Here is a 17,611-nt window from a genome sequence, read left to right as displayed (position 1 = left end):
ACCCGTTGGGGTGGTGTTGTCATCATGTTTGACCGTCTCCAGGAGGGGAAGGAGTCTCTCCCAGAAATGGCCATATCACTGTCTGCTGAAATGGACAGCCCCATCAAGAGGATCCTCCTGGATCATGTAGTGAAACTCCTGAAACCTATAGCAGTAGCCATTGCACGGATTGAGGAAGACAAAGCCATCCTGTCTGCTTGCAGATGTAAGAGAAGAAATCCGTACTGCTCTGCCCACTTCACTGTTGCTCCAAACAGAGGAAACTGCATTTCTGAAATACATCAAAAAGCGTGAAGACTTCTGCCTGGAGCACATACACTCCGCAGCGTACATGTTGGACCCCAAGTATGCTGGCAAGAGCATCCTGTCTGGTGCAGAGATCAACAAGGCCTATTGTGTCATCACTACCGTGTCTCGCCACCTTGGCCTGGATGAGGGCAAGGTTCTTGGCAGTCTGGCGCAGTACACTTCCAAGCAATGGCTTTGGGATGGAGATGCAATATGGCAGTCGTGCCAACATATCTCATCAGCCACCTGGTGAAGGGACTTTGTGGATCTGAGGCTCTTTCCCCTGTTGCCTCCATCATCCTCCAAATCCCACCAACATCAGCCACCTCAGAACGCAACTGGTCCTTGTTTGGGAACACACACACCACAGCATGCAACAGGCTGACCAATACAAGGGTTGGAATATTGGTGGCCATCCGGGCAAATTTGAGGCTTTTTGAGCCTGACAACGAGCCATCCTCAACAAGGTCGGAAAGTGACAGATGAGTCTGATGTTCAAGAGGTGGACATTGAGGAGGTCCAGGGAGAAGACATGGAAGCCTGACAGGAAGACAACCAAAGCTTTAGTTTCCAGACTATCATTTTACAGATGTATGTTGAAAACGTTTTTGGGAGACGCGATGGATCATTGGGGATCATTCAATATTCCCTTTCTTTTGTTGTTCAGTGACATCATCCCATATGAAGATTCAGCTCATTTAAGTTCAATTCGTAACTAAATCGTTTTTTTTTATTGGAAGGATTTAATAATTTGCAATTATGTACTTATGATAAGGTAAAGGTTTATTTTTCTGTCTCCATATGATATGGTAAATATATCCAATGCAAAGAACATCTTCATTTAAGTGGTAATAATATTAATTTGCATATATTTCCATTAATTCCCATATATTCCCGTTAATTCCCACAGAAAGTTTCCACCTCTGAATATTCCCCAGAATGTGCAACCCTAACACACATACACACATACTGTACAGACATACACAGTTACACACACACACCCACACACACACAGACCGACACACATAAACACTTTCTCACAAATGCAGAGACCGACACACACACACACAGCTGTCCATGTCTGAGCTGTGTAAAGTCTGCTCCTATTCTGAGGGAATGCTGACTCCACCTTTATTTTGCTACTTTTTTATATATGACTTGAGGAGAACCTTTTACCACTGCAGTCAGACAATAGTCAGCAGGGGACCCAGCAGGGGACCCAGTGCTCTTAACTTCCCACTGTGTGCATTATCACACACACACACACACACAGCCTCATAGACAGCGTTCATGCATACCCGCCGACTACTCACACACGTTTACGGCATGCCACCACGCGTCTCACACGCCACGGTATACACACACGCATACTGTAATTTGACCAAATAAAGGTAATTATGTATGTGTATAGATAAGTGGTAGCACGTCATAAAAACCCAATGCCTTCTGGAAGCTCATAGCAGTGAGGCCTTTTCATGTGTGAGGTAATATACTGTAATACACCACACAGAGGAGTAGACCCTGCCAAGTCCTGGCTAACTCACACACACACATACACACAGGCGTGTGCACACACACGTAAACACACATACACACACACACTAGCTCTTTACTGCTGACTCCCAGGTCTAATGTAATCTCTCTGGGGCAGCTGAATTTCTCTCATGGTGTGTGTGTGGGAAACTCTCACCATTTAAACCTCTTAAAATCCACCACAGTTATGAAGTCCACTGAGGTGTGTTGGACATTGATTAATGTAGACCAGTGTGAAATAAAGTAATGAGTCTTTGGCAGAAAATGAACCCAGACATTTTCCATTTGATCGCCTCCTCCCTTCAGACCTGGACTCAGGTTGTCTTGACTGAGTCTGGCTGTAGGTCCTGCTCTTGTCTGTAGAGTTATTATGACTAGTGATTATTTGAGGCCCTCAAGTGCGTTTTGACAGATGAGATATCATCCACTTCTTCAAATATTTTACATAGATCCAAAGACTTTGAACAGCTGCTATTAAGGATGAGGAATTCTTCCAAGCAATGCCTGTGACAGGGTTTTGATTTACTGTGTGTGATAAGTGTATGACTATCATGAAGCTCAGTGGATGCTCTAACTCCAATGATCTAAGTGTGTGTGTGTGTGTGTTTCAGATATTGACGAGTGCAGCACTATCCCAGGTGTGTGTGACGGAGGTGAATGCACCAACACAGCCGGTAGCTACGTCTGCACCTGTCCCCGTGGTTACATCACCAGTACTGACGGTGCCAGATGTGTAGGTGAGTTACCACTGCCCCCTGCAAACACACCCACACCACTCTCTCCTTCTCCCTCCTGTTAGCCACTGACTGCTCACATCTGGACTTCTCCCTCCTGTTAGCCACTGACTGCTCACATCTGGACTTCCCCCTCCTGTTAGCCACTGACTGCTCACATCTGGACTTCTCCCTCCTGTTAGCCACTGACTGCTCACATCTGGACTTCCCCCTCCTGTTAGCCACTGACTGCTCACATCTGGACTTCTCCCTCCTGTTAGCCACTGACTGCTCACATCTGGACTTCTCCCTCCTGTTAGCCACTGACTGCTCACATCTGGACTTCTCCCTCCTGTTAGCCACTGACTGCTCACATCTGGACTTCTCCCTCCTGTTAGCCACTGACTGCTCACATCTGGACTTCTCCCTCCTGTTAGCCACTGACTGCTCACATCTGGACTTCCCCCTCCTGTTAGCCACTGACTGCTCACATCTGGACTTCCCCCTCCTGTTAGCCACTGACTGCTCACATCTGGACTTCTCCCTCCTGTTAGCCACTGACTGCTCACATCTGGACTTCTCCCTCCTGTTAGCCACTGACTGCTCACATCTGGACTTCCCCCTCCTGTTAGCCACTGACTGCTCACATCTGGACTTCTCCCTCCTGTTAGCCACTGACTGCTCACATCTGGACTTCTCCCTCCTGTTAGCCACTGACTGCTCACATCTGGACTTCTCCCTCCTGTTAGCCACTGACTGCTCACATCTGGACTTCTCCCTCCTGTTAGCCACTGACTGCTCACATCTGGACTTCTCCCTCCTGTTAGCCACTGACTGCTCACATCTGGACTTCTCCCTCCTGTTAGCCACTGACTGCTCACATCTGGACTTCCCCCTCCTGTTAGCCACTGACTGCTCACATCTGGACTTCTCCCTCCTGTTAGCCACTGACTGCTCACATCTGGACTTCCCCCTCCTGTTAGCCACTGACTGCTCACATCTGGACTTCTCCCTCCTGTTAGCCACTGACTGCTCACATCTGGACTTCTCCCTCCTGTTAGCCACTGACTGCTCACATCTGGACTTCCCCCTCCTGTTAGCCACTGACTGCTCACATCTGGACTTCTCCCTCCTGTCCTCCTGTGACTAGTGTTCTGATGAGTCAAGAAGTTCTGCAGCAGGTCTTGACTGCTGTTATAACATTTAGCATTAGCACCTCTGACTCACACCCTGAAACAATACCAGGTGTTAATGTAGAGCGCCTGCAATCACCAGCAACTCGTATCAAAATGGCCGCCAGAGAGCTGGTTCTGTTGCTTTTAAACAGCGTCCGAATGGGAGTCCAATAACTGTCCTTCATTCAAGGCCCCGCTCATAGCCAAGCAGAACCCCTTGATTACTTTAATTGAAAAGTTGTGCGCCCCAAAGTCTACCAGGCAGTAGAATGCCATATTCAAATTCTCTCCCGGATCAAAGTTTTGTTGGCCCCCCGCTCTCTTTGGCACGCAATCCATTTTTTCATCATCTGTTGACAATCTCTGCTGTACTTGTTTGTTGTCTTTTGACGAAAAAAGGGAAATAGGGTGGAAATGCCAAGGGAACAATGAACAGGGTCAACGTTGATCTCACAAGGAGGCCTCTGTTCTCTTCTGTTCTGCCTGGCCTGGTTGTGTGGAAGATTGTTTAGCGTCAAGGTAGAAGGCATCTGGACCCACTTAGAGGCCTGCAGGAGAACAAAGCTGACACCACCACGACAACAAGCAAGACAAGACAGAAAGAGCGGGAGGAGAGGAGGAAAAAAACACCCCTTTCTCTGTTGTTCTGTGCCGCAAAAAAGGGTAGAGCAGTGGGAGAGAGGGAAGTGAAGGAGGAGTGGGAAGAGAAGGAGGAGTGGGAAGAGAGGGAGCAGAGGGAGCAGAGGGAAGAGAGGGAGCAGAGGGAAGAGAGGGAAGTGTAGCCTGATTGGGAAAACAAGCTGCAGGCCGTATGGTATAACAACTCTCTCTCTCTCTCTCTCTCTCTCTCTCTCTCTCTCTCTCTCTCTCTCTCTCTCTGTCTTTCTCCAAGGGGACTGACAATTTCTCTCACACTCCCTCCCTCCACCCCCTGCTCTCTGTATTTCTCCTTCTCTCCTCCAGGCCCTTTTTTCTCTTTCCCCCTGTTTTCTCTTTCCATCGCTTCTCACCCTCAGCGCTCATCCATCTGTCTAGTGTAATCCGGTGAACTGTCCCCAGGAACAAATAAAAGAGAGCTGTGATATCAGGGCCTGTCTGACACATCCCACCATATCTCCTCAGCTCCAGCCAGACCCATGCTGTGGCTGGCTCCCCTGTTTGCTTGGGTGTGTTTTGTGAGTGGGAGGTAGACTAAGAAACTAACCCCTCCTCCCCCATCCACCAGATTACATGAAGTGAGCGGGGGGCTCCAGGTCCAGGAATGTCAACTCTAGCAGCATAGCGTGGAGAAGCAGACCAGAGGGACATGTTGAGCGCAAGGCTAATCAGCCCTAATGCCCCCTTCGTCACACTGTGAAACCCAGTCTGTAAAAGAGAAAGCATGCGTTTGTGTGGCTTGCTATGGACTAGCTAGCTACGGGTCTGGTTCCCATTGAAGTTATCATCATCCCCATCACCACTTTCCCTCTCCTCTCTCCCCCTCTCTGCTCCCATATTCCCACCCCTCCACACCCATCCTCCCCCAATCATGCCCCCAGCTAGGTTGGTCCTAGGGAGGGAGGCAGGGAGTGATGGGGGAAGTAAGGGGGAAAGTTTGGCTGTAAACCCTAGACACACAGCTTCTCATGTATAATATAATTGGCCAGGATTGTTCCACATGGATCTGGTTAATTCCAGACTTCTGCCTCATTAGCCAAGTTAATCAACTTGCACTCCCCGTTCCCCCTTCACATCTCTTTCCCCCATCTTTCCCTCTTCTCCCTGCCCCTCTGTTTCCCCCTGCCCCTCTGTTTCCCCCTTCCCCCTGCCTCTCTCTTTCCCCCTTCCCCCTGCCTCTCTCTTTTCCCCTTCCCCCTGCCTCTCTTTCCCCCTTCCCCCTGCCTCTCTCTTTTCCCCTTCCCCCTGCCTCTCTCTTTCCCCCTGCCTCTCTCTTTCCCCCTTCCCCCTGCCCCTCTCTTCCCCCCCGCCCCTCTCTTTTCCCCTTCCCCCTGCCCCTCTCTTCCCCCTGCCCCTCTCCTTCCCCCCTGCCCCTCTCTTTCCCCCTCTCTTTCCCCCTTCCCTCTCTTTCCCCCTTCCCCTCTCTTCCCCCCGCCCCTCTCTTTTCCCCTTCCCCCTGCCCCTCTCTTCCCCCTGCCCCTCTCTTCCCCCTGCCCCTCTCCTTCCCCCTGCCCCTCTCTTTCCCCCTCTCTTTCCCCCTTCCCCTCTCTTCCCCCTGCCCCTCTCCTTCCCCCTGCCCCTCTCTTTCCCCCCTCTCTTTCCCCCTTCCCCTCTCTTCCCCCTGCCCCTCTCTTTTCCCCTTCCCCCTGCCCCTCTCTTCCCCCCCGCCCCTCTCTTTTCCCCTTCCCCCTGCCCCTCTCTTCCCCCTGCCCCTCTCTTCCCCCTGCCCCTCTCCTTCCCCCCTGCCCCTCTCTTTCCCCCTCTCTTTCCCCCTTCCCCTCTCTTCCCCCTGCCACTCTCTTTCCCCCTCTCTTTCCCCTTCCCCTCTCTTCCCCCTGCCCCTCTCTTCCCCCGCCCCTCTCTTTTCCCCTTCCCCGCCCCTCTCTTTTCCCCTTCCCCGCCCCTCTCTTTTCCCCTTCCCCGCCCCTCTCTTCCCCGCCCCTCTCTTTTCCCCTTCCCCCGCCCCTCTCTTTTTCCCCTTCCCCCTGCCCCTCTCTTTCCCCCTTCACTTTCATCCTCATTACACACACAAAAACACACACGCACTAAGGGACCCTCACTTCTTCTCCACTTACCCCAAACACACCCTCCTCCCTCTGTGCGACCCTCCCTCCTCCACCCCACTGACTCTGACCTGAGAGACTGTAACAAACAAGACCAAATAAGGAGGCCCTTGTAATACTTGCAGTTAGTCAGGACACCTCAGACCTTTACAGCTCCCAGACCATAAATTAGCTTCCTCCCAGGCTACCATGTAGAGGGCAGGCAGGGGAGAGACTTCCTGGGGAGAGGCAGCCCTGGTATTTGGGGACAGCTGTTACCTGTAACCCCTCAACAGGGCTGGAGGAACCACACCTCCATCGTCACTCCCTATATCATCTGTGTGGTAGGGAGGTGCTTGTCAGGCTTTTTTGTGCTGAAGGCTTCTGGATTTTCTTGTGATCCTCAAGAATGTACAAACACCTGTTTCCCATCACAACCGTACACTGTGAGCCAGTAGAAACTGTCTGTGACCCACATTAAGTGAAACACTGCAATATTGTGTTTATACTTGGTCACCAGAGTATTTACAGTATGTTAAAGCATGTGCATTATAACATGGTCTGCATAAAGGTGAAAGAGTAACAGTAGATTTTCAACATGATCTGAAAGTCAGCCGTGTTACAACACAGGTCATGAGTGATCTGAGTGACTCACCCTGAAGCATACTGACCTCTCTTCCCATCTCTCTTTCTCTCCCCTTCTCCCTCCATCCCCCCGCTCAGACCAGCGTGTGGGCACGTGTTTCTCGGCATTGGCGAACGGGCGCTGTGCGGGTGACATGCAGGGCCAGTATACCAAGATGCAGTGCTGCTGTGACACAGGCCGCTGCTGGGCATCTGGACAGATCCCTGAGATGTGTCCTGTCAGGGGATCCGGTGAGTAACACACACACACACACACACACACACACACACACACACACACACACACACACACACACACACACACACACACACTTATCACTACTGACCCACAGCCTTAAGGGAGTCCAAACTCCTTTTTGCATATCAATGGAATAATTATTTTTGACATGTGTTATGAATGAACAGCTTGAACAGCTTGGATTAAACATAAAGAGCTTGCCATTTAACTGACAATGTAAATAATTCACGATCCCACATCCCCTCACTGTGGGAAAGGGGCTGAAGAGGATGACATCATGACTAAAAACCAAAGGAGAACGATGGAAGAGATCTGGGTGAAGACCATGGCCCTGGCCTCATCCATCTAGCTCACCTACTGCATGTCTATTCCCCTGTGAGAGTGTGTGTTTTCATACTTATCCCTTTCATGCATTTGTGATTTGTTTGTATGAATGAGTGCCAAGCTGTACACACACACACACACACACACACACACACACACACACACACACACACACACACACACACACACACACACACACACACACACACACAGCCTTCGTTCCCACCACTCATTATGGTGGGAGGCCTCCCTTTGGCTATTTCCTCCTCTGGGGTTCACTCAGTGTGTGTGTGTGTGTGTGTGTGTGTGTGTGTGTGTGTGTGTGTGTGTGTTCATACATCCCATTTTTCCAGCCATAATCATGTCCAGGCATTGTTCAAGTGTGTGACTTTATGCAACCACTGGCCCATATGTACAGTATACCATCAAAATAAGTCAAACTGACCCAAACCATAACAAAACATGCATGTCATTTTCATTGAAGATAACCAATATGAACCCTTTCTATCCTCTTCCTCGTAGATGAGTACAGAAGGCTGTGCATCGAGGGGGTGCCCCATGGAACGGGTAACGGAGCTTTCCCCCACGGAGGCTTCCCCAATGGGGGCGGCTACCCCAACGGCGGCGGTTACAGCTACGGCTACAAACTCAACGCCAACGGGCCTAACGGAAACGGTCACCATGGCAACGGAGGAGGAATCGGAGGAGGGGGACAGGGAGGAGGAGGCAATGGTTTTGGAGGAAACGGCGGCGGGCGTAATATCGGTGAGTTGGTTAGGCCACGACAAGTGTCCATAGGGTAGTGTTGCATTATTAGCCTGCGGTTTTAAGTTTTGTAACAGAGATATTAGAGTGTTTAAAACCTCTTAAGGATCCGCCCCTTTTTTTCCCAATTTTCGCCTAAAATGACATACCCAAATCTAACTTCCTGTAGCTCAGGACCTGAAGCAAGGATATGCATATTCTTGTTACCATTTGAAAGGACTCAAGTTTGTGGAAATGTGAAATTATTGTAGGAGAATATAACACATTAGATCTGGTAAAAGCTAATACAAAGATAAAAACATGCGTTTTTTTGTATTTTTTTTGTACCATCATATTTGAAATGCAAGAGAAAGGCCAAAATGTATTATTCAAACCCAGGCCCAATTTAGACTTTGGCCACTAGTTGCAGCGGTGTGTGTGCAGAGTTTTAGACTGATCCAATGAACCATTGCATATCTCTTCAAAATGTTGTATCAAGACTGCCCAAATGTGCCTAATTGGTTTATTCATACATTTTCATAATTGTGCACTCTCCTCAAACAATAGCATGGTATTCTTTCACTGTAAAAGCTATTGTAAATTGGATAGTGCAGTTAGATTTAGAAGAACCTAAGCTTTCTGCCCCTATCAGATATATCTATGTCCTGGAATTTTTTTTGGTTTCTTACAACCTCATGCTAATCACATTAACCTACGTTAGCTCAACCATCCCGCGGGGGGGACACAGATCCTGTAGAGGTTTTAAACTGAGTATATGACATATTGATCTTTTAAACTGTCGATCAGGTCTTGCGCCGCGTTCAAAACAACTGGGAACTTGGAACTCAGAAATGTCCGACTTCAGCGCGTTCAAGACAACTGGGAACTGTGAAAAAAAACGAGCTCCCATCTGGGTCATCCAACTCGGAATTCCAAGTTGGGAACTCTGGCCTCTTTCTAGAACTCCGACCTTAAGATTCCCTGACGTTATGATTTGACCTTGTTTTTTTCAGAGTTCCCAGTTGCTTTTAATGCGGCATTGGACTAGGTCTTTTGGAGAAGAGATTATATCTCAATGAGACTAACCTGAATGCCAAAATAATTATGGTAACTTCAAGTTTTATTGTCACGTGCACAAGTACAGTGAAATGCCTTTCTTGGAAGCTCTTTCCAAACAATGTAGTAATCAATATCCGTCGTACTATAAAATAAAGTAAAGTAGAACATGATACAGTTGAAGTCTACATACACTTAGGTTGGAGTCATTAAAACTCGTTTTTCAACCACTCCACAAATGTCTTGTTAACAAACTATAGTTTTGGCAAGTCGGTTAGGACATCTACTTTGTGCATGACACAAGTAATTTTTCCAACAATTGTTTACAGACAGATTATTTCACTTATAATTCACTGTATCACAATTCCAGTGGGTCTGAAGTTTACATCCACTAAGTTGACTGTGCCTTTTAAACAGCTTGGTAAATTCCAGAAAATTATGTCATGGCTTTAGAAGCTTCTGATAGGCTAATTGACATCATTTGAGTCAATTGGAGGTGTACCTGTGGATGTATTTCAAGGCCTACCTTCAAACTCAGTGCCTCTTTGCTTGACATCATGGGAAAATCAAAAGAAATCAGCCAAGACCTTAGAAAAAAATTGTAGACCTCCACAAGTCTGGTTCATCCTTGGGAGCAATTTCCAAATGCCTGAAGGTACCGCATTCATCTGTACAAACAATAGTATGCAAGTATAAACACCATGGGACCATGCAGCCGTCATACCGCTCAGGAAGGAGACGCATTCTGTCTCCTAGAGATGAACGTACTTTGGTACGAAAAGTGCAAATCAATCCCAGAACAACAGCAAAGGACCTTGTGAAGATGCTGGAGGAAACAGGTACAAAAGTATCTATGTCCACAGTAAAACGAGTCCTATATCGACATAATCTGAAAGGCTGCTCAGCAAGGAAGAAGCCACTGCTCCAAAACCGCCATAAAAAAAGCCAGACTACGGTTTGTAACTGCACATGGGGACAAAGATTGTACTTTTTGGAGAATAGTCCTCTGGTCTGATTAAACAAAAATAGAACTGTTTGGCCATAATGACCATTGTTATGTTTGGAGGAAAAAGGGTGAGGCTTGCAAGCCGAAGTACACCATCCCAACCGTGATGCACGGGGGCGGCAGCATCATGTTGTGGGGGTGCTTTGCTGCAGGAGGAACTGGTGCACTTCACAAAATAAATGGCGTCATGAGGAAGGAAAATTGTGGATATATTGAAGCAACATCTCAAGACATCAGTCAGGAAGTTAAAGCTTGGTCGCAAAGGGTCTTCCAAATGGACAATGACACCAAGCATACTTCCAAAATTGTGGCAAAATGGCTTAAGGACAACAAAGTCAAGGTATTGGAGTGGCCATCACACATCCCAGACCTCAAACCTATAGAAAATTTGTACGAACAAGGAGGCCTACATACCTGACCCAGTTACACCAGCTCTGTCAAGCGGAATGGGCCAAAATTCACCCAACTTATTTTGGGAAGCTTGTGGAAAGCTACCTGAAACATTTGCCCCAATTTCAAGGCAATGCTACCAAATACTAATTGAGTGTATGGAAACTTCTGACCCACTGTGAATGTGATGAAAGAAATAAAAGCTGAAATAAGTCATTCTCTCTACTATTATTCTGACATTTCACATTCTTTAAATAAAGTGGTGATCCTAACTGACCAAAGACAGGGAATTTGTATTAGGATTAAATGCTATGTATACAGGATCAGTTCCAATAGCATATTTACAATGTGCAGGGATACTGGAGATAAAGAGGTAGATATGTATAAGGTGTATAAGGTAAGGTGACTAGGCATCAGGATATAAACTACATGACCAAAAGTATGTAGACACCTGCTCGTCGAACATCTCATTCCAAAATCATGGGCATTAATATGAGGTTGGTCCCCCCCTTTTGCTGCTATAACAGCCTTTACTTTTCTGGGATGACTTTCCACTAGATGTTGAACATTGCTGCGGGGAGTTGCTTCCATTCAGCCACAAGAGCATTAGTGAGATCGGGCACTGATGTTGAGCGATTAGACCTGGCTCGCCATCGGTGTTCCAATTCATCCAAAAGGTTTTCGATGAGGTTGAGATCAGGGCTCTGAGCAGGCCTGTCAAGTTCTTCCGCACTGATCTCGACAAACCATTTCTGTATGGAACTCACTTTGTGCACGGGGGCATTGTCATGCTGAAGCAGAAAAGGGCCTTCCCCAAATTGTTGCTACAAAGTTGGAAGCACAGAATCGTCTAGAATGTCATTGTATGCTGTAGCGTGAAGATTTCCCTTCACTGGAACTAAGGGCCCGAACCATGAAAAACAGCCCCAGACCATTATTCCTCCTCCAACTAAATTTACAGTTGGCGCTATGCATTCGGGGAGGTAGCGTTCTCCTGGCATCCGCCAAACCCAGATTGGTCCGTTGGACTGCCTGATGGTGAAGCATGATTCATCACTCCAGAGAATGTCTTTCCACTGTACCAGAGTCCAATGGCAGCGAGCTTTACACCACTCCAGCCGACACTTGGCATTGCGCATGGTGATCTTAGGCTTGTGTGCGACTGCTCGGCCATGGAAACCCATTTCATGAAGCTCCCAAAGAACAGTTCTTGTGCTGAGGTTGCTTCCAGAGGCAGTTTGGAACTCAGTAGTGAGTGTTGCAACCAAGGACAGACTATTTTTACTCACTTCAGTCCCGTTCTGTTAGCTTGTGTGGCCTACCACTTTGCGGCTGAGACTTTGTTCCTCCTAGATGTTTCCACTTCACAGTAACAGCACTTACAGTTGATCGGAGCAGCTCTAGCAGGGCAGAAATTTGACGAACTGACTTGTTGGAAAGGTGGCATCCAATGACGGTGCCACGTTGAAAGTCACTGAGCTCTTCAGTAAGGCCATTCTACTGCAATGTTTGTCTATGGAGATCACATGGCTGTGTGCTTGATTTGGCTGAAATAGCCGATTCCACTCATTTGAAGGGGTGTTATGTGTGTGTGAGCAAATTATGTGTGTGTGTGTGTGTGTGTGTGTGTGTGTGTGTGTGTGTGTGTGTGTGTGTGTGTGTGTGTGTGTGTGTGTGTGTGTGTGTGTGTGTGTGTGTGTGTGTGTGTGTGTGTTCAGTGGGAGTGTGTGTGTGTAGAGTCTTGTGAGGGTGCTTAGAGTCAGTACAAAAATAAAACTGTCAATGCAGATAGTCTGTGTAGCCATTTTGTTAGCTGTTTAGCAGTCTTATGGTTTGGGGATAGAAGCTGTTCAGGAGCCTGTCGGACTTGTTGCTCCAGTACCGCTTGCCATGTGGAAGCAGAGACAATAGTCTATGGCTTTTCATCAACTTTTCTTCACTGTGTTTTAATAAATAATAAATATTGTGTGGTAATGTATTGTGTTGTGTATCCTCAGTCCCTGTGTCAGTCAATGAGACCGTTGACGTGTGTAAACATTTCACCAACCTGTGTTTGAACGGCCGCTGTATCCCCACCCCGACCAGCTACCGCTGTGAATGTAACATGGGCTACAGGCAGGACGTACGCGGGGAGTGTATTGGTAAGCCCACTGCAGTTATTACAGTTAGGAAAATCATATACTGTACTGCCATCTTCTGACCACACAGAACTTCTCTGGTAGATGTAAAACACAATAGCATTCATTCTTTAACCTGTTTTAACACGTATGGGAGTGTTCAGATTTGTAGTTGGAGCATCCTGGGTTGCACTGATAAATGTATATTTCTTCATTGCCTCCTCTCCTCCCTCCTTCAGATGTGGATGAGTGTGTCAGCAACCCTTGTGTCAACGGAGACTGTGTCAACACACCTGGATCATACCACTGCAAGTGTCACGAAGGCTACCAGGGCACGCCCACCAAACAGGCCTGCATTGGTATGTTTCAATCACTCACCAGAACAACTACAGAACATGATCATTTTTTATGACAACAGTTGTATTGGATGGACAGACTGGGTACATTGGCCCATTGACTGACTCTGCTTGTAACAACACCACAAGGTGTCCAGAACAGAAACAGACTGGTACCTAACCTGGCTAACAGTCAAACTAAGCCTAAACACCCCTCTTCCTCCCTCCCTCCCCAGATATTGATGAGTGCATCGTGAACGGAGTGATGTGTCGTAACGGACGTTGTGTCAACACTGACGGAAGCTTCCAGTGCATTTGCAACGCTGGCTTTGAGCTCACTCCTGATGGGAAGAACTGCATAGGTGAGCTACACACATACCTTACGCTCTAACAGCATGGATTACACCTAGAGGCCTGTTACATGGTAAATACATACTGTATGTCACTAGGTTACGCTCATTTGTTTGTGGCAGAAAGCCATCGTGACAGAAAGCCTACGTGGCAGAAAGCCTAATTCACCTCTATTTCTTCAACCAGATCATGATGAGTGTGCCACCACCAACATGTGTCTCAATGGAATGTGTATCAACGAGGACGGTAGCTTCAAGTGTATCTGCAAACCTGGCTTCGCCCTGGCACCTAACGGACGTTACTGCACAGGTACGTCATCTGATATCATTTCTGGACGTGCATCCTCTCTAAAGGTTTCTTTATATCGAAATGTGATTGATTCCATGACTGTATTGCAGCCATGTGGGACAAGTACCATCATCATATCTCTCCCCTTCTCTGCTCCCTCAGACATTGATGAGTGCCAGACACCAGGCATCTGTATGAACGGACGATGTATCAATTCTGAGGGCTCCTTTCGCTGTGAGTGCCCACCAGGCCTGGCCATCGACGTGGACGGGAGAGTGTGTGTCGACACACACATGCGTACCACCTGCTACGGTGCCATCAAGATGGGCACGTGCTCGCGTCCCTTCCCTGGCGCCGTCACTAAGTCTGAGTGCTGCTGTGCCAGTCCTGAACACGGCTTCGGAGAGCCCTGCCAGCCCTGCCCTGCCCGCAACTCAGGTGACTGACTAACCTTAACCACACCAGCAAACATCATTGGTTTACATGTGCTGTCATTCACATCCTGTTAGCCTGGAATCCAAGCTGATATGCTCTGTTTCAGTATTGTTTCACTTCACAATGTTGTTCATATCAGTTCAAATTCCAGACTAAGATCCTGTAGAACTCTTCCAAATACTGCAGAAGTGATTGTTAGAATTATAATGTCAATTGTGATTTTTAGTTACACTGGATATATTAGCAGGTGACTTACAGGGGTTTTTCTTGGCTTTCAGCTGAGTTCCAGGCGGTGTGCAGCAGTGGGATTGGCATTACTGCTGACGGCAGAGGTGAGTCATGTGACTGGTGCTGTTTAATGTTAGGTCTCTGTGGTTTGGAGCTTGCCCTACAATCACTGCTAGTTATTCTGGCATTTAACAGGCCTCCCCTAACATTCCAATGCATCCCTCAGAAAGGTGTGAATTTCACTCTGAATTTCAAATCAAAGAGAGAATAAAGGAAAAGTGAAGAAAAGGAATCTGGACGTTGGAGAGAGCTTAAAGCTAAGGCTGTGGTTTGTGGTGGGTGTCTCCTCAGACATCAACGAGTGTGCCTTGGACCCTGACATCTGTCAGAACGGCATGTGTGAGAACCTGAGAGGGAGCTACCGCTGCATCTGTAACATTGGCTACGAGTCCGACTCCAGCGGCAAGAACTGCGTGGGTGAGTCCAGTCTTCCTGTATTCAATGTCTGGTGGAAAAAGCGGCAACCCAAATGAAAGTTTATCAGACCTTAAAAGTGATCTAAAGTCAAACAGAGTCCCATATTTTTCACAGCATCTGCTGTACTTTCGTGGTCTTGATGAATGAACAAAGTTAGTTTTTCAGGGTGAACCATCTTCTACATTTCAAACACTGGGGTTGATTGTTTTGGTTGGTTTGTGTTACATGTGATAAGTCAACCCTGTTGTCCTCTTATCCTCAACCTACCAGACATCAATGAGTGCCTAGTGAACCGTCTGCTGTGTGACAACGGCCTGTGTAGAAACACCCCCGGGAGTTACTCCTGCTCCTGTCCCAAAGGCTTCGTCTTCAAACCTGACTCTGAGACCTGCGAAGGTGAACACTTCATACACACACCAATGGAGAAGACACACACCTCACATTTCTAATGCCTCAATATCAGCATGCTAATGCACAACCACAGTTGAACATGCTAGGAGTATCAGAGCAGTGTTGGTATTCCCCTTTCCTTTCATTGACTAAACGTTGTAGATGTGAAATCTGCTAGATGTACATACACCTGCAACTGTTTAACACATGACAGAGTTAAATAGAACATCAGATATATGAACACGTTGGCTTATATCCTCTGTCCTTGTTGAAGTAAACACACGTCTGTCTATATCACAGGAGGTTGGCGGCACCTTAATTGGGGAGAAAAGGCTCGTGGTAATGACTGGAGCGAATCAGTGGAATGGTATCAAATACATCAAACACATGGTTTCCAGGTGTTATCTGCCATTCCATTTGCTCCGTTCCGGACGTTATTATGAGCCGTCCTCCCCTCAGCAGCCTCCACTGGTCTATATGACCCATTTAACTGGCTATTCAATGCCTTACCTAACCCTGCTCTGATCCATGTGTTTCAGATATCAACGAGTGTGAGTCCAGCCCGTGTGTCAACGGAGTCTGCCGCAACATCGCCGGGTCCTTCAACTGCGAGTGTTCCCACGGCAGCAAGCTGGACTCCACCAACACCATCTGTGTGGGTAAGAGAACGAGGCATCTATCACAACTGCCCGACTCAATCTGACACAAATGAAAACCAACGGATTCCTGAGACAAACTTCTGTCGGAGAATCATCATCAAGCAGACAGAGTGAAGTGGGATATGAGCCAAGGTTTCTAGCTTCGTAGGCCTTCTAGAATGTGTATTCTAGTCTAAATAAACAAGTCAATGTCCGCTTTGGACATCTACAGATGGTAATCAGGGATGAATCATTAGAATAAACACCAACATGAGCCAGCCTTGTCAGTCTAATAGATTCCTGTACTTTAGAATATAGTGCTGTTTTCTGTTCAAAGCAGAGTCATATACACTACCGTTCAAAAGTTTGGGGTCACTTAGAAATGTCCTTGTTTTGAAAGAAAAGCTCAACGTCAAAAGCTCAAAAGCTCAGTCTCAACGTCAACAGTGAGGAGGTGACTCCAGGATGCTGGCCTTCTAGGCAGAGTTCCTCTGTCCAGTGTCTGTGTTCTTTTGCCCATCTTAATATTTTATTTTTATTGGCCAGTCTGAGACATGGCTTTTTCTTTGCAACTCTGCCTAGAAGGCCAGCATCCTGGAGTTGCCTCTTCACTGTTGACGTTTAACTGGTGTTTTGCGGGTACTATTTAATGAAGCTGCCAGTTAAGGACTTGTGAGGGATCTGTTTCTCAAACTAGACACTCTAATGTACTTGTCCTCTTGCCCAGTTGTGCACCGGGGCCTCCTACTCCTCTTTCTTTCTGGTTAGAGCCAATTTGCGCTGTTCTGTGAAGGGAGTAATACACAGCGCTGTACGAGATCTTCAGTTTCTTGGCAATTTCTCGCATGGAATAGCCTTCATTTCTCAGAACAAGAGTAGACTGAAAGTTCTTTGTTTCTGGACATTTTGAGCCTGTAATCGAACCCACAAATGCTGATGCTCCAGATACTCAACTAGTCTGAAGAAGGCCAGTTTTATTGCTTCTTTAATCAGAACAACCGTTTTCAGCTGTGCTAACATAATTGCAAAAGGGTTTTCTAATGATCAATTAGCCTTTTAAAATGATAAACTTGGATTAGCTAACACAACGTGCCATTAGAACACAGCAGTGATGGTCTCTGATAATGGGCCTCTGTACGCCTATGTCGATATTCCATAAAAAATCTGCCGTTTCCAGCTACAATAGTCATTTACAACATTAACAATGTCTACACTGTATTTCTGATCAATTTGATGTAATTTTAATGGACAAAAAATGTGATTTTCTTTCAAAAACAAGGACATTTCTAAGTGACCCCAAAACTTTTGAACGGTAGTGTAATTAGTTCAAAGGCATGGCTCAGCGGCGAGAATGTAAATTGTGGTCTAGTTTTTGGGTGGGCCTGCGGTCTCAGGAGAACAAATTTGTTCAGACTGTGCTCTCAGTCCATTAGGACTGCCATAGCAAATTATTAAATTCAATGATGCATTTGTCTCAGTTTGGGCTGAGGTAAGATGGCAGCTGTTGAAAGGGAAAGCTGTAGTTAGTTACTTACAACAGA

At 47.1% G+C, this 17,611-nt stretch overlaps 1 protein-coding gene across 1 annotated transcript in view; it reads left to right on the top strand.

Annotated features, from left to right (window-relative positions):
• The window catches only part of LOC106573567 (fibrillin-2), a 113,049-nt gene that overhangs the window by 56,307 nt on the left and 39,131 nt on the right, over positions 1–17,611 (top strand). Inside the window, exons 9-20 of the mRNA XM_014148716.2 lie at positions 2,433–2,558; positions 7,132–7,284; positions 8,138–8,380; positions 12,809–12,952; positions 13,168–13,287; positions 13,500–13,625; positions 13,801–13,923; positions 14,065–14,340; positions 14,616–14,669; positions 14,917–15,042; positions 15,313–15,438; positions 15,972–16,091. Of these exons, the coding sequence (XP_014004191.2) occupies positions 2,433–2,558; positions 7,132–7,284; positions 8,138–8,380; positions 12,809–12,952; positions 13,168–13,287; positions 13,500–13,625; positions 13,801–13,923; positions 14,065–14,340; positions 14,616–14,669; positions 14,917–15,042; positions 15,313–15,438; positions 15,972–16,091 (1,737 nt within the window). The remainder of the gene's footprint in view (positions 1–2,432; positions 2,559–7,131; positions 7,285–8,137; positions 8,381–12,808; positions 12,953–13,167; positions 13,288–13,499; positions 13,626–13,800; positions 13,924–14,064; positions 14,341–14,615; positions 14,670–14,916; positions 15,043–15,312; positions 15,439–15,971; positions 16,092–17,611) is intronic.

Source organism: Salmo salar, chromosome ssa16 (genome assembly GCF_905237065.1).
Source record: "Salmo salar chromosome ssa16, Ssal_v3.1, whole genome shotgun sequence".
In the NCBI taxonomy this organism is placed as follows: domain Eukaryota; kingdom Metazoa; phylum Chordata; class Actinopteri; order Salmoniformes; family Salmonidae; genus Salmo; species Salmo salar.
Note: the sequence above shows the minus strand (reverse complement) of the source record. Positions and strands in the feature narration are given on the sequence as shown.